At 44.4% G+C, this 25,822-nt stretch overlaps 1 protein-coding gene across 1 annotated transcript in view; it reads right to left on the bottom strand.

Annotated features, from left to right (window-relative positions):
* The window catches only part of LOC120041226 (sterile alpha motif domain-containing protein 10-like), a 98,550-nt gene extending 74,011 nt beyond the window's left edge, over positions 1-24,539 (bottom strand). Inside the window, exon 1 of the mRNA XM_038986163.1 lies at positions 24,440-24,539. Coding sequence (XP_038842091.1) covers positions 24,440-24,539 — 100 coding nt within the window. The remainder of the gene's footprint in view (positions 1-24,439) is intronic.
* Positions 24,540-25,822: the final 1,283 nt, after the last annotated feature.

Below are 25,822 nucleotides of genomic sequence, written 5' to 3'. Positions count from 1 at the left end.
AGCTCATGCGGCACTTGGCAGACGGACAGTTCAGACGGCGTAGGGCAGACGGGCAGTTCAGGCGCCGTTGGGCAGACGTGCAGTTCAGGCGCCGTTGGGCAGACGGGCAGTTCAGGCGCCGTTGGGCAGACGGGCAGTTCAGGCCGGCTGAGACGCACTGTAGGCCTGGTGCGTGGTGCCGGAACTGGAGGTACCGGGCTAAGGACATGCACCTTCAGGCTAGTGCGGGGAACAACAACAGGGCACACTGGACTCTCAAGGCGTACTATAGGCCTGGTGCGTGGTACCGGCACTGGTGGTACCGGGCTGAGGGCACGCACATCAGGGCGAGTACGGGGAGAAGGAACAGTGCGTACAGGGCTCTGGAGACGCACAGGAGGCTTAGTGCGTGGTGCCGGAACTGGTGGTACTGGACTGGAGACACGCACCATAGGGAGAGTGCGTGGAGGAGGAACAGGGCTCTGGAGACGCACTGGAAGCCTGGTGCGTGGTGTAGGCACTGGTGGTACTGGCCTGGAGCGGGGAGGTGGCGCCGGAAATACCGGACCGTGCAGGCGTACTGGCTCCCTTGAGCATTGAGCCTGCCCAACCTTACCTGGTTGAATGCTCCCCGTCGCCCGACCAGTGCGGGGAGGTGGAATAACCCGCACCGGGCTATGTAGGCGAACCGGGGACACCATGCGTAAGGCTGGTGCCATGTAAACCGGCCCGAGGAGACGCACTGGTGGCCAGATATGTAGGGCCGGCTTCATGACATCCGGCTCAATACTCAATCTAGCCCTGCCAGTGCGGGGAGGTGGAATAACCCGCACCGGGCTATGCACACGTACAGGAGACACCGTGCGCTCTACTGCGTAACACGGTGTCTGCCCGTACTCCCGCTCTCCACGGTTAGCCTGGGAAGTGGGCGCAGGTCTCCTACCTGCCCCCGGCCCACTACCTCTTAGCCCCCCCCCAAGAAATTTTTGGGGTTTACTCACAGGCTTCCTTGCTAGTCGCGTACCCTCATAACTTCGGTTCCTCTCTCCGGTTGCCTCTGCTCTCCTAATCGCCTCCAGCTGTTCCCATGGAAGGCGATCTCTTCCAGCTCGGATCTCCTCCCATGTGTAGCAACCCTTGCCGTCCAATACATCCTCCCATGTCCACGAGTCCTGGTTACTTTGCCGCTGTTGTTGGTTCCGCTCACGCTGCTTGATCCATGTGTGGTGGGAGATTCTGTCACGGTCGTCTTGAGGTGAATGAATGGACCAAGGCGCAGCGTGATATGAATACATCTTCTTTTATTTTACGACGAAGATGAACACGAAACGAAACACTTATACAAACTATACAAAACAACAAACAACCGTGAAGCTACAAACGAAAGTGCACACACAAGCTACTTACGTTCAACATAGACAATCTCCCACAATCACCTAAAGCCTATGGCTGCCTTAAATATGGCTCCCAATCAGAGACAATTAATGACATCTGTCTCTGATTGAGAACCAAACCAGGCAACCATAGACTTTCCTAGAACTCTCTCCTGAACACAACCCCATACACTATACAACACCCCCTAAACAATACACACACCCTAAACTAGACAAAACACACAAACTTCCCATGTCACACCCTGACCTAACTAAAATAATAAAGAAAACAAAGAATACTAAGGCCAGGGCGTGACAGGTGTAGGCTATATTACAGGGATTTATTAGACTTTTTAAAATGGCTTGTAGGCGTGGAAGCCAGGAGATGCTAAATGTGTTTATGTTAATTAATGGTCAATTACCGTGAGACAGTTATTTGCTTGACAATCACCGGCTGATGAAATTTCGTGAACGCCACAGCCCTAGCTGTAACACAACACAATGTGGAACAGGTGAAGGGGTATGAATACTTTCTGAATGTACTGTATGTACATATTTGATCAGATTGGAGCCAGGCCAGCTCTACACTCTCGACCTTCTCAGTAATTGATGTTGTATTCAGTGCTGCCGTCCTTCTCAATAATTACAGAAGGACTTGATCGCCTGGAGGAGGGAGGGAGGGAGGAGAGAGGATGAGAGGGGAGGACAGGGAGGGAGGGAGGAGAGAAGAGGAAAGGAGAAGAGAAGAGAGGAGAGGAAAACAAACGCATGAATAGAGGGAGAGGGCACAATAAGGAAGAGAGAACGGAGGAAAGTTAAAGATCTTTCACTTGAATTACAGTCTTCTATCCAGAGAAGGTGATTTGGGTGACCTTTGATGTCCACTGCAGAGCATTGACCACATAGACACATCAGACATACTGTATGTATCATTGGCGAATGGTGAGAGAGTCAAGGGCAAAGCCCAGAGAGGGGAAAATAAAGATACAGAGAAAAACCTTTTTCCAGGTCAAACTATCTGGTGTCTATTGTAGAGCGACCCCATCTCCCCTTATCCATGCACCATATCACGGTGAAAGGTTCTGGAATCTCCAAGGTATTCCCCTTTTGAAAAGGCAATTAGCTCTTACGTATTGTACTCTGGAAGGTCGTTCCAATCCAAATCCCACGGTAGATTACCCTAGCACTTTTGGACATGACTAATTTGCCCCAAAAAAGGACATTCTAATTTGGTCCATGAGTAGGTATGCTATGTAGGGACTTTTTCAAAAACTTTCCACTGGCTTTTAAACCTTGTCTGTCCGCATCACTAAGTCTGATGATTTGACTGAACTGAGACATTTTCAAAACCAGACTGTAGACACTCTGCAGTTTACATCTACATTTCAGCTCCCTGAACTTGGATAGCAATTTCCCCCCAAAGCCCCTGATTTCAATACCAAGGTAACGTTCCTATTTACAGTGAAACATTATCATTCATATGATGAACATTTCTGGAGAAAAAAAACCCCACTACCACATAATCTGAGAGTGGCCATAAATTCCTCTTGCAGTGATTTCACTCTTTCTGTAACACATTAAACATACAATGCTAAATATGGAATGGACAGCAGAGTATACATCGCTAATTAGCGCTTGGTCTAAATCTACCTGTATGGTCCAAATGATGTACCTCAGCGGATGTGTCCATGGAATAGGATCAGGGTATTTACTGCCATCCCTCTCTATGGGACCTATCTTTAACCCCATTCATCTCCCAGAGCAGAGCAGGGGAGGCAAGAAGATAACTAAAAAAACTGAAATAATACCCTCTCTGAAAACTCCCAGGGGTTTTTCCCATGATGCATCTCTCTCCATTATCCACGCCGACAGGAGACATTGTTGCGGAGGGCTCCGGGTGAAGCTACCACTCACAGCCAATCAGTGTCCAGGAAGGGCACACACATACAGGCAGGACACACAAGGAGTAAACAATGGTAGTCACAACATGGTAAGAGAGAGAGATAGAGATAGAGATACAGAGCGAGAGAGAGAGAGAGAGAGAGAGAGAGAGAGAGAGAGAGAGAGAGAGAGAGAGAGAGAGAGAGACAGAGAGAGAGAGAGACAGAGAGAGAGAGAGACAGAGAGAGAGACAGAAAACAGACAGGGGACAACAACAACAACTCTCTGACCATGTGTGTCCTGCCTGTACAAGCCACAATCACTAGGAGCACTGTAGCTCTCAGACACGGTGAAATAATCCCCCATCTGTACTCTAGAGAAGGGGAAAGGGAAGTGTTTAAGGTCAGTGGGTAAAATGGCAGACCTTGACCTTACCCCTCAGTCTCTCCAGTCACTCTGTGTCCAAAAGACCAGGGGGCACAGAGTTAGTGTTAGGAGGACAGGACTTGTATTTCCAGTGAGACCCACTGTCCCAGCTGTCCCAGATTTATATAAGCCCCATATAATTGTATAATGTGACAGGAGAGAGGAACAGAACTATCGATTACTGCCGCTGTCACACATTTACACTTTAGATAACACACACACAAATACTCTCTCCTCTCCTCTCCTCTCCTCTCCTCTCCTCTCCTCTCCTCTCCTCTCCTCTCCTCTCCTCTCCTCTCCTCTCCTCTCCTCTCCTCTCCTCTCCTCCTTCTATGTTATATCCAGGCGTAACTAGCTCTTTCACCTCTGATTGCCATAGAAACCCCTCAGGCTGTTCGTTTCTCTTCTTCCTGGCATAAAACTAAAGGATGATAGCATGGGATGATGATTAGAGAGGGCTGACATGATGGTGGCTTACTAAGAGGATAAAGAGGTGTAGGACTAGTGAGTTGAATGATATGGAGGGGGAGGTGAAGGACTAGTGAGTTGAATAATATGGAGGGGGAGGTGAAGAACTAGTGAGTTGAATGATATGGAGGGGAGGTGAAGGACTAGTGAGTTGAATGATATGGAGGGGGAGGGGAAGGACTAGTGAGTTGAATGATATGGAGGGGGAGGTGAAGGACTAGTGAGTTGAATAATATGGAGGGGAGGTGAAGGACTAGTGAGTTGAATGATATGGAGGGGGAGGTGAAGGACTAGGGAGTTGAATGATATGGAGGGGAGAGGTGAAGGACTAGTGAGTTGAATGATATGGAGGGGGAGGTGAAGGACTAGTGAGTTGAATAATATGGAGGGGAGAGGTGAAGGACTAGTGAGTTGAATGATATGGAGGGGAGAGGTAAAGAACTAGTGAGTTGAATAATATGGAGGGGGAGGTTTAGGACTAGTGAGTTGAATGATATGGAGGGGAGATGAAGGACAAGTGAGTTGAATAATATGGAGGGGGAGGTGAAGGACTAGTGAGTTGAATGATATGGAGGGGGAGGTGAAGGATGGGTGAGTTGAATAATATAGAGGGGAGGTGTAGGACTAGTGAGTTGAATAATATGGAGGGGAGAGGTGAAGGACTAGTGAGTTGAATGATATGTAGGGTAGAGGTGAAGGACTAGTGAGTTGAATAATATGGAGGGGGAGGTGAAGGACTAGTGAGTTGAATAATATGTAGGGTAGAGGTGAAGGACTAGTGAGTTGAATGATATGGAGGGGAGAGGTGAAGGACTAGTGAGTTGAATAATATGGAGGGGAGGTGAAGGACTAGTGAGTTGAATGATATGTAGGGTAGAGGTGAAGGACTAGTGAGTTGAATAATATGGAGGGGGGTGTGAAGGACTAGTGAGTTGAATGATATGGAAGGGAGGTGAAGGACTAGTGAGTTGAATGATATGGAGGGGGAGGGGAAGGACTAGTGAGTTGAATGATATGGAGGGGGAGGTGAAGGATTAGTGAGTTGAATAATATGGAGGGGGAGGTGAAGGACTAGTGAGTTGAATGATATGGAGGGGGAGGTGAAGGACTAGTGAGTTGAATGATATGGAGGGGAGAGGTGAAGAACTTGTGAGTTGAATGATATGGAGGGGGAGGTGAAGGACTAGTGAGTTGAATAATATGGAGGGGAGAGGTGAAGGACTAGTGAGTTGAATGATGTGGAGGGGAGAGGTAAAGGACTAGTGAGTTGAATAATATGGAGGGGGAGGTGAAGGACTAGTGAGTTGAATGATATGGAGGGGAGGTGAAGGACTAGTGAGTTGAATAATATGGAGGGGGAGGTGAAGGACTAGTGAGTTGAATGATATGGAGGGGAGGTGTAGGACTAGTGAGTTGAATAATATGGAGGGGGAGGTGAAGGACTAGTGAGTTGAATGATATGGAGGGGGAGGTGAAGGACTAGTGAGTTGAATGATATGGAGGGGAGTTGAATGACTAGTGAGTTGAATGATATGGAGTGGAGTTGAAGGACTAGTGAGTTGAATAATATGGAGGGGGAGGTGTAGGACTAGTGAGTTGAATGATATGGAGGGGAGGTGAAGGACTAGTGAGTTGAATGATATGGAGGGGAGTTGAAGGACTAGTGAGTTGAATGATATGGAGGGGGAGTTGAAGGACTAGTGAGTTGAATGATATGGAGGGGAGGTGAATGACTAGTGAGTTGAATGATATGGAGGGGGAGGTGAAGGACTAGTGAGTTGAATGATATGGAGGGGAGGTGTAGGACTAGTGAGTTGAATAATATGGAGGGTAGAGGTGAAGGACTAGTGAGTTGAATGATATGGAGGGGAGGTGAAGGACTAGTGAGTTGAATGATATGGAGGGGAGGTGAAGGACCAGTGAGTTGAATGATATGGAGGGAGAGGTGAAGGACTAGTGAGTTGAATGATATGGAGGGGGAGGTGTAGGACTAGTGAGTTGAATGATATGGAGGGGGAGGTGAAGGACTATTGAGTTGAATGATATGGAGGGGAGAGGTGAAGGACTAGTGAGTTGAATGATATGGAGGGGGAGGTGAAGGACTAGTGAGTTGAATGATATGGAGGGGGAGGTGAAGGACTAGTGAGTTGAATAATATGGAGGGGGAGGTGAAGGACTAGTGAGTTGAATAATATGTAGGGGGAGGTGAAGGACTAGTGAGTTGAATGATATGGAGGGGGAGGTGAAGGACTAGTGAGTTGAATGATATGGAGGGGAGAGGTGAAGGACTAGTGAGTTGAATGATATGGAGGGGGAGGTGTAGGACTAGTGAGTTGAATGATATGGAGGGGAGAGGTAAAGGACTAGTGAGTTGAATGATATGGAGGGGGAGGTGAAGGACTAGTGAGTTTTATGATATGGAGGGGGAGGTGAAGGACTAGTGAGTTGAATGATATGGAGGGGGAGGGGAAGGACTAGTGAGTTGAATGATATGGAGGGGGAGGGGAAGGACTAGTGAGTTGAATGATATGGAGGGGAGGTGAAGGACTAGTGAGTTGAATGATATGGAGGGGGAGGTGAAGGACTAGTGAGTTGAATGATATGGAGGGGAGTTGAAGGACTAGTGAGTTGAATGATATGGAGGGGGAGGGGAAGGACTAGTGAGTTGAATGATATGGAGGGGGAGGTGAAGGACTAGTGAGTTGAATGATATGGAGGGGGAGGTGAAGGACTAGTGAGTTGAATGATATGGAGGGGAAGGTGAAGGACTAGTGAGTTGAATGATATGGAGGGGGAGGTGAAGGACTAGTGAGTTGAATGATATGGAGGGGGAGGGGAAGGACTAGTGAGTTGAATGATATGGAGGGGGAGGTGAAGGACTAGTGAGTAGAATGATATGGAGGGGAGGTGAAGGACAAGTGAGTTGAATGATATGGAGGTGGAGGTGAAGGACTAGTGAGTTGAATGATATGGAGGGGGAGGTGAAGGACTAGTGAGTTGAATGATATGGAGGGGAGGTGAAGGACAAGTGAGTTGAATGATATGGAGGGGGAGGGGAAGGACTAGTGAGTTGAATGATATGGAGGGGGAGGTGAAGGACTAGTGAGTTGAATGATATGGAGGGGAGGTGAAGGACAAGTGAGTTGAATGATATGGAGGGGGAGGTGAAGGACTAGTGAGTTGAATGATATGGAGGGGAGGTGAAGGACAAGTGAGTTGAATGATATGGAGGGGAGGTGAAGGACTAGTGAGTTGAATGATATGGAGGGGAGGTGAAGGACAAGTGAGTTGAATGATATGGAGGTGGAGGTGAAGGACTAGTGAGTTGAATGATATGGAGGGGGAGGTGAAGGACTAGTGAGTTGAATGATATGGAGGGGGAGGTGAAGGACAAGTGAGTTGAATGATATGGAGGGGAGTTGAAGGACAAGTGAGTTGAATGATATGGAGGGGAGGTGAAGGACAAGTGAGTTGAATGATATGGAGGTGGAGGTGAAGGACTAGTGAGTTGAATGATATGGAGGGGGAGGTGAAGGACTAGTGAGTTGAATGATATGGAGGGGGAGGTGAAGGACTAGTGAGTTGAATGATATGGAGGTTGAGGTGAAGGACTAGTGAGTTGAATGATATGGAGGGGGAGGTGAAGGACTAGTGAGTTGAATGATATGGAGGGGGAGGGGAAGGACTAGTGAGTTGAATGATATGGAGGGGGAGGTGAAGGACTAGTGAGTAGAATGATATGGAGGGGAGGTGAAGGACAAGTGAGTTGAATGATATGGAGGTGGAGGTGAAGGACTAGTGAGTTGAATGATATGGAGGGGGAGGTGAAGGACTAGTGAGTTGAATGATATGGAGGGGAGGTGAAGGACAAGTGAGTTGAATGATATGGAGGGGGAGGGGAAGGACTAGTGAGTTGAATGATATGGAGGGGGAGGTGAAGGACTAGTGAGTTGAATGATATGGAGGGGAGGTGAAGGACAAGTGAGTTGAATGATATGGAGGGGGAGGTGAAGGACTAGTGAGTTGAATGATATGGAGGGGAGGTGAAGGACAAGTGAGTTGAATGATATGGAGGGGAGGTGAAGGACTAGTGAGTTGAATGATATGGAGGGGAGGTGAAGGACAAGTGAGTTGAATGATATGGAGGTGGAGGTGAAGGACTAGTGAGTTGAATGATATGGAGGGGGAGGTGAAGGACTAGTGAGTTGAATGATATGGAGGGGAGGTGAAGGACAAGTGAGTTGAATGATATGGAGGGGAGGTGAAGGACAAGTGAGTTGAATGATATGGAGGGGGAGTTGAAGGTAACGGGATAGAGTAATCAAGGGGAAAGGTGGTGAGGGCAGAAATGAATGGATGAAAACAATGAAGAGTGATGAGAGAGTAAAGGAGAAGAAATAGAAGAATGAACTTGAATGAGAGAGGTAGGGGTGAAGTGATAGAGGGATGAAAGAGAGGAAGTGTGAAGTGATAGAGGGATGAAAGAGAGGAAGTGATGGAGGGATGAAAGAGAGGAAGTGTGAAGTGGTTTAGGGATGAAAGAGAGGAAGTGATAGAGGGATGAAAGAGAGGTAGGGGTGAAGTGATAGAGGGATGAAAGAGAGGAAGCGTGAAGTGATAGAGGGATGAACGAGAGGAAGTGTGAAGTGGTTTAGGGATGAAAGAGAGGAAGGGTGAAGTGGTTTAGGGATGAAAGAGAGGAAGTGTGAAGTGATAGAGGGATGAAAGAGAGGAAGTGTGAAGTGATAGAGGGATGAAAGAGAGGAAGTGTGAAGTGATAGAGGGATGAAAGAGAGGAAGTGTGAAGTGGTTTAGGGATGAAAGAGAGGTAGGGGTGAAGTGATAGAGGGATGAAAGAGAGGAAGTGTGAAGTGGTTTAGGGATGAAAGAGAGGTAGGGGTGAAGTGGTTTAGGGATGAAAGAGAGGAAGCGTGAAGTGATAGAGGGATGAAAGAGAGGAAGTGTGAGGTTATAGAGGGATGAAAGAGAGGAAGTGTGAAGTGATAGAGGGATGAAAGAGAGGAAGTGATAGAGGGATGAAAGAGAGGAAGGGGTGAAGTGGTTTAGGGATGAAAGAGAGGAAGTGTGAAGTGGTTTAGGGATGAAAGAGAGGAAGCGTGAAGTGATAGAGGGATGAAAGAGAGGAAGTGTGAAGTGATATAGGGATGAAAGAGAGGAAGGGTGAAGTGATAGAGGGATGAAAGAGAGGTAGGGGTGAAGTGGTTTTGGGATGAAGGGTATTGGGTGCTGCTGGCAGCTCTTATAAGAGGACATGCAGAAACAAATTAAATCTCACTGACAGACGATAACTCTGGACCGCCCGGAAGGAATGTCAACGGAGGAGAAGTATGAGAGGGAGAGGAAGTTGATAAGGAGCTTATCACAGAGCAGGGAGGGGAGTGACAGCAGTACTGATGTTTGAGAGTAATATCAGTAACCAATCACAACCATGTGACCTTAACGCCACAATATGCACCTTTTCATTTCAAAGTTGGAGCTGAAAACATGGAATCTTATCCTTCACCTATTTGTCCTTTCATTATATATTTTCTATTTTCCAAACAGTGGAGTGCTCGGGCAAAAACAAAAATGTGCTCTGGGGTGGGAGGGCAGGACTGAGTTTGCAGAAGAGAGTACGGTACTGCACAGTATAGTACAGTACAGTATAGTACATTATAGTACAGCACAGTATAGTACAGTACAGTACTGCACAGTATAGTACAGTACAGTATAGTACAGTACAGTATAGTACAGTATAGTACAGTATGGTACAGTATAGTACAGTATAGTACAGTACAGTACAGTATAGTACAGTACAGTATAGTGCAGTGCAGTATAGTACAGTATGGTACAGTATAGTACAGTATAGTACAATACAGTATAGTACAGTAGTGTATAGTACAGTATAGTACAGCACAGTATAGTACAGTACAGTACAGTACAGTATAGTGCATTACAGTATAGTACAGTATGGTACAGTATAGTACAGTATAGTACAGTACAGTATAGTGCAGTACAGTATAGTACAGTATGGTACAGTATAGTACAGTATAGTATAGTACAGTAGTGTATAGTACAGTATAGTACAGTACAGTATAGTACAGTAGTGTATAGTACAGTATAGTACAGTACAGTACAGTAGTGTATAGTACAGTATAGTACAGTACAGTACAGTACAGTACAGTACAGTACAGTATAGTACAGTAGTGTATAGTACAGTATAGTACAGTATAGTACAGTACAGTGCAGGGCATCTCTACATCCTTATAGTGGTGAGATGAAGAACACTCTCTCTCTCTCTCTCTCTCTCTCTCTCTCTCTCTCTCTCTCTCTCTCTCTCTCTCTCTCTCTCTCTCTCTCTCTCTCTCTCTCTCTTTCTCTCTCTCTGTGTGTGTGTGCGTGTTATTGTGTGTGTGGGGTGCGTGTGCGTTTGCGTGTGTTAGTGTATGTGTGTGTGTGTGTGTGTGTGTGTGAAAGTGCGTGTGCATATGTTTTTGGTTTTACTATCCTTGTGGGGACCAAAAATCCTTTTGTAAAACAAGGAACATTTGAAGAAGTGGAGACATTTTGCCCGTAACCACAAGGAAAAGGGCTATTATAGGTTTAGGGGTTTGAGTTAGATTTAGGGTTAGGGGTTAGGAGTTAGGATTAGGTTTAGGGTTTGGGGTTTGGGGTAAAGGTTAAGGTTAAGGATTAACTTTTGGTTTAGGGTTAGGATTTTGAATGGGATCAATTGTTTGGTCCCCACAAGGATAGTAAAACAAACGTGTGTGTGTGTGTGTGTGTGTGTTTGTGTGACCCCATTGGCTATTGAATCATTCACAGAGCCAGCTAAATAAGAGCTGTTTTCAGACAAACACTGTCTGCTCTCACTGCTGTGACCACAGCATACATCATTCATACACTATATATACAAAAGTATGTGGACACCCCTTCAAATTAGTGGATTCGGCTATTTCAGCCACACCCATTGCTGGCAGGTGTATAAAACTGAGCACACAGCCATGCTATCTCCATAGACAAACATTAGCAGTAGAATGGCCTTACTGAAGAGCTCAGTGACTTTCAACGTGGAACCGTCATAGGATGCCACCTTTCCAACAAGTCAGTTCGTCAAATTTCTGCCCTGCTAGAGCTGCCCCGGTCAACTGTAAGTGCAATTATTGTCAAGTGAAAACATTTAGGAGCAACAACGTCTCACCCGCGAAGTGGTAGGCCACACAAGCTCACAGAGCGGGACCGCCGAGTGCTGAAGCGCGTAAAAAAACGGCCTCAGTTGCAACACTCACTACCAAGTTCCATGCTGCCTCTGGAAGCAATGTCAGCACAATAACTGTTCATTGGGAGCTTCATGAAATGGGTTTCCATGGCCAAGCAGCCGCACACAAGCCTAAGATAACCATGCTCAATGCCAAGCGTTGGCTGGAGTGGTGTAAAGCTCGCCGCCATTGGACTCTTGAGCAGTAGACACATTCTCTGGAGTGATGAATCAAGCTTCACCATCTGGCAGTCAGACGGACGAATCTGGGTTTGGCAGATGCCAGGAAACGTTACCTGTCCCAATTCTACCTGTCCCAATGCAACTGTAAAGTTTGGTGGAGGAGGAATAATGGTGTGGGGCTGTTTCTCATGGTTTGGGCTAGGCCCCTTAGTTCCAATGAGTGTAAATCTTAATGCTACAGCATACAATGACATTCTAGACGATTCTGTGCTTCCAACTTTGTGGCAACAGTTTGGGGAAGGCACTTTCCTGTTTCAGCATGACAATGCCCATGTGCACAAAGCGAGATCCATACAGAAATGGATTGTTGAGATTGGTGTGGAAGAACTTGACTGACCTGCACAGAGCCCTGACCTCAACCCCAACGAACACCTTTGGGATGAATTCGAATGCTGACTGCGAGCCAGGCCTAATTGCCAAATATCAGTGCCCGACCCCACTAATGCTCTTGTGGCTGAATGGAAGCAAGTACCTGCAGCAATGTTCCAACATGTAGTGAAAAGCCTTCCCAGAAGAGTGGAGGCTGTTATAGCAGCAAAGAGGGGATCAACTCCATATTAATGCCCATGATTTTGGAATGAAATGTTCGATGAGCAGGTGTCCACATACTTTTGGCCATGTAGTGTATCAATGAGAACACCACAACGCATAAGCTCACTACAGATGAGACTCAAATAGAGCCATTCAACAGGAAAAGAAACCATCAAAAGGATGAAATGACATTCACATGTCAACGAAAACTCTTACCTAAAAGGACAGACAACGTTGTAATAATGTCGTATGTCACATAGACATACGACAATCCATCCAATGTTCATTCACCCTTCCACTGAATCAAGCGTACAAAGTATCTTCCTCAATGAAATCGGAATGAGGACTTTGGATCTGTCTCCATTTATACATACTCTAGTACATGCGTAAATTACTTAGTCACACGCAATATCTCATGCACCACTGGCCCAATTTTGATGAAACTTGGGTGAATGATGCGTCTTGCCATAGAGATATGTCATTTACAAAATGACGCTGATTGTCCCAAGGGAAGCGCTATAGTTATCAACTGAAATTCCAAACTTTGAACAAGCACTGTCTCGTTTAAGCTTGAATTGTATAACTATAAGTAGGCCTAAGAACATTTTGGGGAATTCTCTAGCCCCGCCATCTCCCCAGGCACCCAATCATATATCTATATACGAAATAATACATGCATAATTCACAAGATCAATTGTCTTAAGAGTTTGCCCAAGTTCCCCTGGAGAATCACTGTACTCCTTAGAGATGGAATTCATTGGAGAGATGGATTTTGTTTTTTACAAACAGAAGCGCATAATATCCCAGCTCAGACAAAATTTCCTTTGTACATTTTTATACTTGTTTATTTTCTCTGGTGACTGGGAGAATGGCTGTCTGGATGGATTAATGTATGTCTGGATATTACTGAGTTAACACTCACAGCTCTGACATACGCCTACACTCTTAGAAAAAAAGGTGGTATCTAGAACCAAAAAGGGTTCTTTGGCGGTCCCCATAAGATAACCCTTTGAAGAACCCCTTTTGGTTCCCGTGTTGAACCTTTACCATTGAGGGTTAATCATGGAACCCAAAATAGTTCTACCTGAAACCAAAAAAGGTTCTACCTGGAACCAAAAAGGGTTCTCCTATGGGGATAGCCGCAGAACCCTTTTGGAATGCCTTATTCTAAGAGTGTACTGGCTACAGTCTAAACACACACACACATACACACTAAAGATGAGTACCTTCAGCGATAGCCTGCAGAGTAGTCTTGCAGGGCGAAAGGTGGGCTGAGGAAACCAGTGTGCGCCTTGGTCTGATCATCAGCTTCAACTACAAACCCCAGGTCTCTAACGGATTTAGTTGATTCTCAATATTCGTTTTAATGTAAGCGGGAGGAAGAACTGTTGCTTGCATGGACAGTTAAGGTCCATTGGCACACTGGCCTGCAGTGATATAAGCAGAGTGGACTCCAGTTCATTGTAATGGTCACATGCAGTGTGTAGATCAATACCTTCTCCCCTTCTGTGACCTCATAAAGCCTCAGAGAGATGAACTGAATCATCCACCACTCAATACATTATTGACTGTCCTCAAGCTCTGACCAGTACACACTGACCTACTGTGTGTGTGTATATACAGTTGAAGTCGGAAGTTTACATACACCGTAGCCAAATACATTTAAACTCAGTTTTTCACAATTCCTGACATTTAATCCGTGTAAAAACTTCCTGTGTTAGGTCAGTTAGGAAATGTGAAATGTCAGAATAATAGTATAGAGAATGATTTATTTCAGCTTTTGTTTATTACACCACATTCCCAGTGGGTCAGAAGTTTACATACACTCAATTAGTATTTGGTAGCATTGCCTTTAAATTGCTCAACTTGGGTCAAATGTTTTGGGTAGCCTTCCACAAGCTTCCCACAATAAATTGTGTGAATTTTGGCCCATTCCTCCTGACAGAGCTAGTGTAACTGAGTCAGGTTTGTAGGCCTCCTTGCTCGCACACGCTTTTTCAGTTCTGCCCACACATTTTCTATAGGATTGAGGTCAGGGCTTTGTGATGGCCACTCCAATTGAAGCAACGAGATGTTTGAAGGTAAGAGGCACTGAGTTTGAAGGTAGGCCTTGAAATACATCCACAGGTACACCTCCAATTGACTTAAAATTATGTCAATTAGCCTATCAGAAAATCAAATCAAATCAAAGTGTATTTGTCATGCGCGCCGAATACAACAGTGAAATGCTTACTTACAGGCTCTAACCAATAGTGCAAAAAAGGTATTAGGTGAACAATAGGTAAGTAAAGAAATAAAACAACAGTAAAAAGACAGTGAAAAATAACAGTAGCGAGGCTATATACAGTAGCGAGGCTATAAAAGTAGCGAGGCTACATACAGACACCGGTTAGTCAGGCTGATTGAGGTAGTATGTACATGTAGATATGATTAAAGTGACTATGCATATATGATGAACAGAGAGTAGCAGTAGAGTAAAAGAGGGGTTGGCGGTTGGTGGGTGGAGGGACACAATGCAGATAGTCCGGGTAGCCATTTGATTACCTGTTCAGGAGTCTTAGGTTAGCCCGGTTAGGCAATATGCGGGAGCACTGGTTGGTCGGCCCAATTGAGGTAGTATGTACATGAATGTATAGTTAAAGTGACTATGCATATATGATAAACAGAGAGTATCAGCAGCGTGAAAGAGGGGTTGGGTGGGCACACAATGCAAATAGTCCGGGTAGCCATTTGATTACCTGTTCAGGACTTATGGCTTGAGGGTAAAAACTGTTGAGAAGCCTTTTGTCCTAGACTTGGCACAGCTTCTCAAGCCATGACATCATTTTCTGGATTTTCCCAAGCTGTTTAAAGGCACAGTCAACTTAGTGTATGTAAACTTCTGACCCACTGGAATTATGATACAGTGAATTATAAGTGAAATAATCTGTCTGTAAATAATTGTTGAAAAATTACGTGTGTCATGCACAAAGTTGATGTCCTAACCCACTTGCCAAAACTATAGTTTGTTAACAAGAAATGTGTTAAGATGTGCGTGCATGTGTGTTGGTCCTAGAAGGTTTGTTATCCCACAACCCATCGTCACAAACACACACACACTAACACACAAACACACACACAAAGAAGATAGCAGAGTAGCCTTATAAGACCATGTCAAATTGTCTTTTCACCAAATTACTGTACAACAGTAATTTCACCCTGCACACCTTAATTGGCAAACAAACAAACCAAAACAAAGGCAAAGTCTTTTCATGCTTTGTTGTTTTCAAAAAAGGTTTTGACTCAATTTGGCATGAGGGCCTGCTATATAAATTGATGGAAAGTGGTGTTGGAGGAAAAAACCTACGACATTATAAAATCCATGTACACAAACAACAAGTGTGCGGTTAAAATAGGCAAAAAACACACACATTTCTTCCCACAGGGCTGTGGGGTGAAACAGGGATGCAGCTTAAGCGCCACCCTCTTCAACATACATATCAACAAATTGGCTAGGGCACTAGAACAGTCTGCAGCACCCGGACTCACCCTACTAGAATCTGAAGTCAAATGTCTACTGTTTGCTGATGATCTGGTGCTTCTGTCACCAACCAAGGAGGGTCTACAGCAGCACCTAGATCTTCTGCACAGATTCTGACAGACCTGGGCCCTGACAGTACATCTCAGTAAGACCAAAATAATGGTGTTCCAAAAAAGGTACAGTCGCCAGGACCACAAATATTCCAAATATTCCATCTAGACACCGTTTCCCTTGAACACACAAAAAACTATACATACCTTGGCCTAAACATCAGCGCCACAGTTAACTTCCACAAAGCTGTGAACGATCTGAGAGACAAGGCAAGAAGGGCATTCTATGCTATCAAAAGGAACATAAAATTCGACATACCAATTAGGATCTGGCTAAAAATACTTGAATCAGTTTTAGAACCCATTGCCCTTTATGGTTGTGAGGTCTGGGGTCCGCTCACCAACCAAGAATTCACAAGATGGGACAAATACCAAATTGAGACTCTGCATGCAGAATTCTGCTAAAATATCCTCCGTGTACAACGTAAAACACCAAATAATGCACCCAGAGCAGAATTAGGCCGACACCCGCTAATTATCAAAATCCAGAAAAGAGCCGTTAAATTCTAAAACCACCTAAAGGAAACGATTCCCAAACCTTCCATAACAAAGCCATCACCTACAGAGAGATGAACCTGGAGAAGAGTCCCCTAAGCAAGCTGGTCCTGGGGCTCTGTTCACAAACACAGAGACCCCACAGAGCCCCAGGACAGCAACACAATTAGACCCAACCAAATTATGGTAAAACAAAAAGTTAATTACTTGACACATTGGAAAGAATTAACAAAAAAACTGTGCAACCTAGAATGCTATTTGGCCCTAAACAGAAAGTACACAGTGGCAGAATGCCTGACCACTGTGACTGACCCAAACTTAAGGAAAGCTTTGACTATGTACAGTGAGCATAGCCTTGCTATTGAGAAAGGCCGCCGTAGGCACACCGCCCACAAAATGAGGTGGAAACTGAGCTGCCCTTCCTAACCTCCTGCCCAATGTATGAACATATTAGAGACACATATTTCCCTCAGATTTCACAGACCCACAAAGAATTCGGAAATAGATCAAATTTTGATAAACTCACATCAAATCAAAGGTTATTGGTCACATACACATGGTTAGCAGATGTTAATGCGAGTGTAGCGAAATGCTTGTGCTTCTAGTTCCGACCGTGCAGTAATATCTAACAAGTAATCTAACAATTTCACAACATCTACCTTATACACACAAGTGTAAAGGAATGAATAAGAATATGTACATATAAATATATTGGTGAACGATGGCCGAACGACATAGGCAAGATGCAGTAGATGGTATAGAGTACAGTATATACATATGAGATGAGTAATGTAGGGTATGTAAACATTATATAAAATTGCATTGTTTAAAGTGACTAGTGATACATTTATCACATCCAATTTTGATTATTAAAGTGGCTGGAGATTTGAGTCAGTATGTTGGCAGCAGCCACTAGTTAGTGATGGCTGTTTAACAGTCTGATGGCTTTGAGATAGAAGCTGTATTTCAGTCTCGGTCCCTGCTTTGATGCACCTGTACTGACCTCTTCTTCTGGATGATAGCGGGGTGAATAGGCAGTGGCTTGGGTGTTTGTTGTCCTTGATGATCTTTTTGGCCTTCCTGTGACATCGGGTGGTGTCGGTGTCCTAGAGGGCAGGTAGTTTGCCCCCGGTGATGCGCTGTGCAGACCTCACTACCCTCTGGAGAGCCTTACGGTTGTGGGCGGAGCAGTTGCCGTACCAGGCGGTGATACAGCCCGACAGGATGCTCTCGATTGTGCATCTGTAAAAGTTTGGGAGTGTTTTTGGTGACAAGCCAAATTTCTTCAGCCTCCTGAGGTTGAAGAGGCGCTGTTGCGCCTTCTTCACCACGCTGTCTGTGTGGGTGGACCATTTCAGTTTGTCCGTAATGTGTACGCCGAGGAACTTAAACTTTCCACCTTCTCCACTACTATCCTGTCGATGTGGATAGGGGGGTGCTCCCTCTGCTGTTTCCTGAAGTCCAAGATCATCTCCTTTGTTTTGTTGATGTTGAGTGTGAGGTTATTTTCCTGACACCACACTCCGAGGGCCCTCACCTCCTCCCTGTAGGCCATCTCGTCGTTGTTGGTAATCAAGCCTACCACTGTAGTGTCGCCTGCAAACTTGATGATTAAGTTGGAAGCGTGCATGGCAACGCAGTCATGGGTGAACAGGGAGTACAGGAGAGGGCTGAGAGCGCACCCTTGTGGGGCCCCAGTGTTGAGGATCAGCAGGGTGAAGATGTTGTTTCCTACCCTCACCACCTGGGGGCGGCCTGTCAGAAAGTCCAGGACCCAGTTGCACAGGGCGGGGTCGAGACCCAGGGTGTTAAATGCTATACACTATGGTGTTAAATGCTGAGCTGTAATCGATGAACATTCTTACATAGGTATTCCTTGTGTCCAGATGGGTTAGGGCTGCGTGCAGTGTGATTGCAATTGTGTCGTCTGTGGACCTATTGGGGCGGTAATCAAATTGGAGTGGGTCTAGGGTGTCAGGTATGGTGGAGGTGATATGATCCTTGACTAGTCTCTCAAAGCACTTCATGATGACGGAAGTGAGTGCTACGGGGCGATAGTCGTTTAGCTCAGTTACCTTAGCTTTCTTGGGAACAGGAACAATGGTGGCCCTCTTGAAGCATGTGGGAACAGCAGACTGGGATAGGGATTGATTGAATATGTCCGTAAACACACCAGCTGGTCTGCACATGCTCTGAGAACGTCTGGGCCGGCAGCCTTGTGAGGGTTAACATGTTTAAAACCTGTTGAGGACAGAGGGCGCTGTTTTCACTTTGGGGGAAAATCGTGCCCAATTTAAACGGCCTCGTACTCAATTCTTGCTCGTACAATATGCATATTATTATTACTATTGGATAGAAAACACTCTCTAGTTTCTAAAACCGTTTGAATTATATCTGTGAGTAAAACAGAACTCATTTGGCACAAACTTCCTGACCAGGAAGTGGAAAATCTGAAATCGATGCTCTGTTCTAGGTCCTGCCTATAAATGGGCATGATACGTATTAATATACATGCACGTCATACACCTTCCCCTAGATGTCAAGAGGCAGTGAGAGAAGAAATGGAGTGTTTATCTTGGTCTGAGGTGGAATAAATCCTCTTGGAATGACGTGTCACCCATTTCCTGTTTTCTGGAAAGCGCGAGGTTGGACCTGGAATTGCCTTCTGAAAAGCTGTCGTTATAGGCGACTACTATCTCCGGCTTTGATTTTATTTGATACATGTGACAATATCATCGTAAAGTATGTTTTTTCAATATAGTTTTATTAGACTATTGAAATTTATTCGGGACGTTAGGCGTGTTGCGTTGTGTCCCTTTGTTCAGGAAGGAGAGCTTCGCGCCACTTGGCTAGTGCGCTTGCTAATTCAAGAGGGAAAATGGACGTTCTAAATCCAAACAACGATTGTTCTTGACAAAGGACCTCTTGTAAAACATTCTGATGGAAGCTCATCAAAAGTAGGACCCATTTTATGATGCTATTTCATATATCTGTCGAACTGTGTACTATTAGTTTTGCGCCCAGGTTTTGGGCACTCGCTCGCCATAACGTAAGCCTTATGTCGTAATGAAGTTATTTTTAGAATTCTAACACGGCGATTGCATTAAGAACTAGTGTATCGATCATTTCCTATACAACATCTATTTTTTAGTTATGTTTATGAATAGCTATTTGGTCAGAATATGTGTGTCAGAAAAAGTGTCAGAAAAATATCCGGACGTTGTGGGAAAAAGTAGCTACGTTAGCACAATGTATAACCACTGATTTCAGCTCTAAATATGCACATTTTCGAACAAAACATAAGTGTATGTATAACCTGATGTTATAGGACTGTCATATGATGAAGCATATCAAGGTTAGTCAAAAATTATATATCTTTTGCTGGTTTGTTACAATCGCTAACTTTTGCTGCTGGGAAATGGCTTGTGTTTCTGGCTATTGTGGTAAGCTAATATAACGCTATATTGTGTTTTCGCTGTAAAACACTTAAGAAATCGGAAATATTGTCTGGAATCACAAGATGCCTGTCTTTCATTTGCTGTACACCATGTATTTTTCAGAAATGTTTTATGATGAGTATTTAGGTATTTGACGTTGGTGTCTGTAATTATTATGGCTGCTTTCGGTGCAATTTCTGATTTTAGCTGCAATGTAAACTATGATTTATACCTGAAATATGCAAATTTTTCGAACAAAACATAGATTTATTGAATAACATGTTATAAGACTGTCATCTGATGAAGTTGTTTGTTGGTTAGTTTGGTTGGTTCTTGGTTAGTTAGGTTGGCTTTGTGCATGCTACCTGTGCTGTGAAAAATGTCTGTCCTTTTTTGTTTTCGCTGTAAAACATTTTAAAAATCGGACATGTTGGCTGGATTCACAAGATGTGTACCTTTCATTTGCTGTATTGGACTTGTTAATTTGTGAAAGTTAAATATTTCTAAAAAATATATTTTGAATTTCGCGCTCTGCCTTTTCAGTGGAATGTGGGAGGAGTTCCGCTAGCGGAACCCCGGTGCCAGACAGGTTAAATGTTTTACTCACGTTGGCTGCGGTGAAGGAGAGCCCGCAGGTTTTGGTAGCGGGCCGTGTCAGTGGCACTGTATTGTCCTCAAAGCGAGCAAAGAAGTTGTTTAGCTGGTCTGGGAGCAAGACATCGGTGTCCGCGACGGGGCTGGTTTTCTTATTGTAATCCGTGATTGACTGTAGACCCTGCCACATACGTCTTGTGCCTGAGCCATTGAATTGCGACTCTACAGTACTTTCTCTCCAAACTGACGCTTAGTTTGTTTGATTGCCTTGCGGAGGGAATAGCTACACTGTTTGTATTCAGTCATATTTCCAGTAGCCTTGCCCTGATTAAAAGCAGTGGTTCCCGCTTTCAGTTTTGCGCGAATGCTGCCATCAATCCACGGTTTCTGGTTGGGGAAGGTTTAAATAGTCACCGTGGGTACAACATCACTGATGCACTTGCTAATAAACTCGCTCACTGAATCAGCATATACATTAATTTTGTTGTCCGATGCTATCCGGAACATATCCCAGTCCACGCGATTGAAGCAATCTTGAAGAGTGGAATCAGATTGGTCGGACCAGCGTTGAACAGACCTGAGTACGGGCGTTTCCTGTTTTAGTTACTGTATATAGGCTGGGAGCAACAAAATGGAGTCGTGGTCAGATTTGCCAAAAGGAGGGAGAGGGAGGGCTTCAAATGCATCGCGGAAGATAGAGTAGCAATGATCCCGAATTTTGCCAGCCCGGGTCGCGCATTCGATATGCTGATAAAATTTAGGGAGCCTTGTTTTCAGATTAGTCTGGTTAAAATCCCCAGCTACAATAAATGCAGCCTCAGGATATGTGGTTTCCAGTTTACATAGAGTCCAATTAAGTTCTTTCAGGGCCGTCAATGTGTCTGCTTGGGGGGGATATACACAGCTGGGATTATAATCGAAGAGAATTCTCTTGGTAGATAATGCGGTCGGCATTTGATTGTAAGGAATTCTACAGTAGGTCAGGTGAACAAAAGGACTTGAGTTCCTGTATGTTGTTATGATCACACCAAGATTTGTTAATCATAGGGCATACAGCCCTGCCCTTCTTCTTACCAGAGAGATGTTTGGTTCTGTCGGCGCGATGTGTGAAGACACCGAGTGGCTGTACCGACTCTGATAACATATCCCGAGTGAGCCATGTTTCCGTCAAACAGAGAATGTTACAATCTCTGATGTCTCTCTGGAAGGCAACCCTTGCTCAAATTTTGTCTACCTTGTTGTCAAGAGACTGGACATTGGCGAGTAGTATACTCGGGAGCGGTGCGCGATGTGCCTGTCTACAGAGCCTGACCAGAAGACCGCTCCGTCTGCCCCTTCTGCAGCGCCGTTGTTTTGGTCGTCTACTGGGATCCGATCCATTGTCCTGGGTGGTGGTCCAAACAAAGGATCCGCTTCGGGAAAGTCGTATTCCTGGTCGTAATGTTGGTAAGTTGACGTTGCTCTTATATCCAATAGTTCCTCCCGGCTGTATGTAATAAGACTTAAGATTTCCTGGGGTAACAGTGTAAGAAATAATACATTAAAAAACTAAAATACTTCATAGTTTCCTAAGAACGCGATGCGAGGTGACCATCTCTGTCGGCGCCATCACGACTCCCATAACTATTGAGTGAAATACCACAGTGTGCCATCACAGCAGCAAGATTTGAGACCTGTTGCCACAAGAAAAGGGCAACCAGTGAAGAACAAACACCATTTTAAATACATTCATTCATTCATTTCATTAATTAATTCATACAACCCATATTTATGTTTAATTATTTTCCCTTTTGTACTTTAGCATCACTATACATAGCCATAATATGACATTCGAAATGTCTCTATTCGTTTCAAACTTTTGCGAGTGTAGTGTTCACTGTAAATCTTTATTGTTTATTTCACTTTTATTTATTATCTATTTCTCTTGCTTTGGCCATGTAAACATTTGTTTCCCATTACAATAAAGCCTCTAAATTTAATTGAATTTAAAGAGTGGGAGAGAGAAGATACAGAGAGAGAGAGAGAGAGAGAGAGATATAGAGAGAGAGGGAGAGACCGAATAAGCAATACAGACACACACACAGAGAGAGAAAGAGAGACAGAGAGAGAGAGAGTAAGAGAGAAAGAGAGACACAGAAAGAGAAAAAATACATTTGTAAGCAGTAGGAATAATGATCAAGCAGGGGAAGAGTCAATGTGGCTCAGCAGGTGTCTGTCAATCTCCTTTGGAAGTTTGGCAGCTAGCTTTTTGTGTTTTGATAAAGTCAGGCTGTTGTGTTCCTCTGTAAACCTCCAATCTACCTCATATCTCACCTACTGGGTGAGCAGGGGGAAGAAGAGGGAGGAGAGGCGTGGAAGGAACCTGTGCTAATACTGCTGATGCAGGTACTGTGTACTGGAATGGGGTAGGTACTAAACTGTCTTTTATGTACAGAGTTTCTCTCCCCTCACCCACCTCTCTCTCATCTCATTCCTTCACATCTCATCCTCCCCCATTACTATCCCTCCCCCTCTATCTCCTCCCCTGTCCCCTCAACCACCTCTCACTCTCTCCCCTCATTTCTTCCCATCTCATCCTCTTTCAATTCAATTCAAAAAGCTTTATTGGCATGGGAAACACATGTTTATATTGCCAAAGCAAGTGAAATAGATAATAAACAGAAGTGAAATTAACAAAAAATGAACAGTAAACATTATACTCACAAAATGTTCAAAGGAATAGAGACATTTCAAATGTCATATTATGGCTACATACAGTGTTGTAACAATGTGCAAATAGTTAACGTATTTACAATGGGGTTTGTTCTTCACTTGTTGACATTTTCTTTTCTCTCTCTCTCTCTTTCTCTCTCTCCTTCCTCCTCTCCTTCCTCTTCTCTCTCTCTGGGGGTTTCTCCAGTGTTGTGTTGATGTGTTGGGCCCTTCTGTCTCTGCCTTAATTGCCATGTTATCAGCTCCTCTCCTGCTCTACTCTGAGAGTTAGCTAGGGCCTTTCAGCCAGACAGACACGCCAATTACCTCTCCTCTCTCTCTCTCACACACACACACACACACACACACACACACACACACACACACACACACACACACACACACACACACAGACACACACACACACACACACACACACACACACACACACACACACACACACACACACACACACACACACACACACACACACACAAACACTCTCCCTGCAGGAGATTCTTGTCCAGGCCAAATGACACAGCTATCCCTTTCTCTCTCATCTTCATTTCCCTCCTTCTTTCTCAATACTGTAGGTCTATTCATCTCCCCTTCTCTCTCATCTTTCTCTATCTCTCTCTCCATCCTTCTTTCTCAATACCCTAGGGCTAGTCCCTCACCTTTCCTTTATTTGTCTCTCTGCTTAATTTATCCCTCTCTACAACAGCCTGAGGTTAGTGTTGGTGTTAGTGTTTCTGACCTCAGTCACCCACAAAACAAGACCACAGGTGCACCATTATACAACCACAAACACACCATCGCCCCATCAGCATTGGACCAGAGGACACATGAACACACAGAACAAAACAACTATCCAGCAATGGCTGAGAGCTGCTTTTCTAGAGATGATACTAGAAAAGGTAAAACACATACAAATAAAAGCAATAATACTGAAAATAATAAGTAATATTCTATTAGTAGTATGTGTGTGTGTGTGTATGTGTGTGTGACCCAGATTGTGATTATGCCCCTCTAACCAATCAAATGTATTTAGAAAGCCCTTCGTACATCAGCTGATGTCACAAAGTGCTGTACAGAAACCCAGCCTAAAACCCCAAACAGCAAGCAATGCAGGTGTAGAAGGGTGTTGTCATACCCTACCAGCTCTCACAGTCTCTCGTCAGAATTAGACGTTCATCCATATTTCTCAAACGTCAAATTTTGAAGTTGATCCAAACTTCAAATGTCTAAGTGTTTAAGGTTAAGTTTAGACATTAATTATATAATTTTAAGGTTAGGGTTAAGTTTAGACATTAACTCTGATTGGTTAAGGTAAGGGTTAAGGTTTGGGATAGGCTTAAAACTAAAATCTCAAAAACAACTTTCTATCGCTGGATTCAAACATGCAACTTTTGGAATCAGAGACAGATGCTTACGTGCATCCGCCATCCACGTCCACACTGCCCTGGCAAAACCGGAACCTATTTGAAGGTAACAGCCCTCAATGTTGCCCCTAGTGGCCTGTTTCCAAGTCATCATTTCCAAACCAGACTCAGTTACACCAGCTCTGTTAGGAGGAATGGGCCAAAATTCACCCAACTTATTGTGGGAAGCTTGTGGAAGGCTACCCAAACTGTTTGACCCAAGTTAAACAATTTAAAGGCAATGCTACCAAATACTAATTGAGTGTATGTAACCTTCTGATCCACTGGGAATGTGATGAAAGAAATAAAAGCTGAAATAAAACATTCTCTTTACTATTATTCTGACATTTCACATTCTTAAAATAAAGTGGTAATCCAGACAGACAGACAGACAGACAGACAGACAGACAGACAGACAGACAGACAGACAGACAGACAGACAGACAGACAGACAGACAGACAGACAGACAGACAGACAGACAGACAGACAGACAGACAGACAGACAGACACTCTCCCTATCTTTGGATTAGGCAGTATTTGCTTCAGGTTTTACAACAGCAGCCTTATCCCTGAAGTATGTGTGTAATTAGTGAAACTGATACTGTAGTTATGACGTGAACAGCCAGGCCTGTAGTGTACACACACACACACACACATTACACACAATCTACACATACCTAGTAAAACTGACTCTGCAGTGGCCAATCACTTAGCATTGGAAAAGACCCACTGCTCTCAACTTTTAATTAAGCATTCAATTAAACTGGTGATGTAGTATGTGTCTGAATCCCAGAACCAGATGGCTGATCTGTTTTACCAAACCACATATACAGTGAAGGCCTTTACCACCATCTTACAAAGCCACTGTGCTGTGCTATAGAGTGGAACATTACTAAATAGTTCATTCTAAATGTTTCTTCGAGTGTTCCATGAACAGGTTCTAAGTTCTTTATTAGTACTGTAAGTATTCACATTTCATCTTCCTCTCTGGTCTTCAGGCTGGGAGTCTTGTCTTGGAGTCTTGCAGGCACTGGCGGTGACCTGGAACTAGGACAGACCGAAGTGGGACGTCGGGATGACATGTCAGATCCCACCCCCGCTAACCATGACTGACATACCCCCCCCACACACACCTTGGGCTGAGGCTTCAGAAACACTCAGAGGTTAGTTATACTCCAACCTATCAGTGTCAACATAGTCATCTATATTCATCTATAAACTTTATTCAAACCTATTATGTCTGTGTAAAAGTAATGCTGAGTTAGGTAGAGTAGGCTACTCCTCATGATTACGTAATACATACTCTCAACACTGTTTAGTGTTCTTCAAGCTACCAATCCCTACTCCCTCCTTCAGTCCTATCCTCCTCTATTTCTCCCTCCTTCAGTCCTTTC

This window comes from Salvelinus namaycush, unplaced genomic scaffold (assembly GCF_016432855.1).
Source record: "Salvelinus namaycush isolate Seneca unplaced genomic scaffold, SaNama_1.0 Scaffold42, whole genome shotgun sequence".
Taxonomy (NCBI): domain Eukaryota; kingdom Metazoa; phylum Chordata; class Actinopteri; order Salmoniformes; family Salmonidae; genus Salvelinus; species Salvelinus namaycush.
Note: the sequence above shows the minus strand (reverse complement) of the source record. Positions and strands in the feature narration are given on the sequence as shown.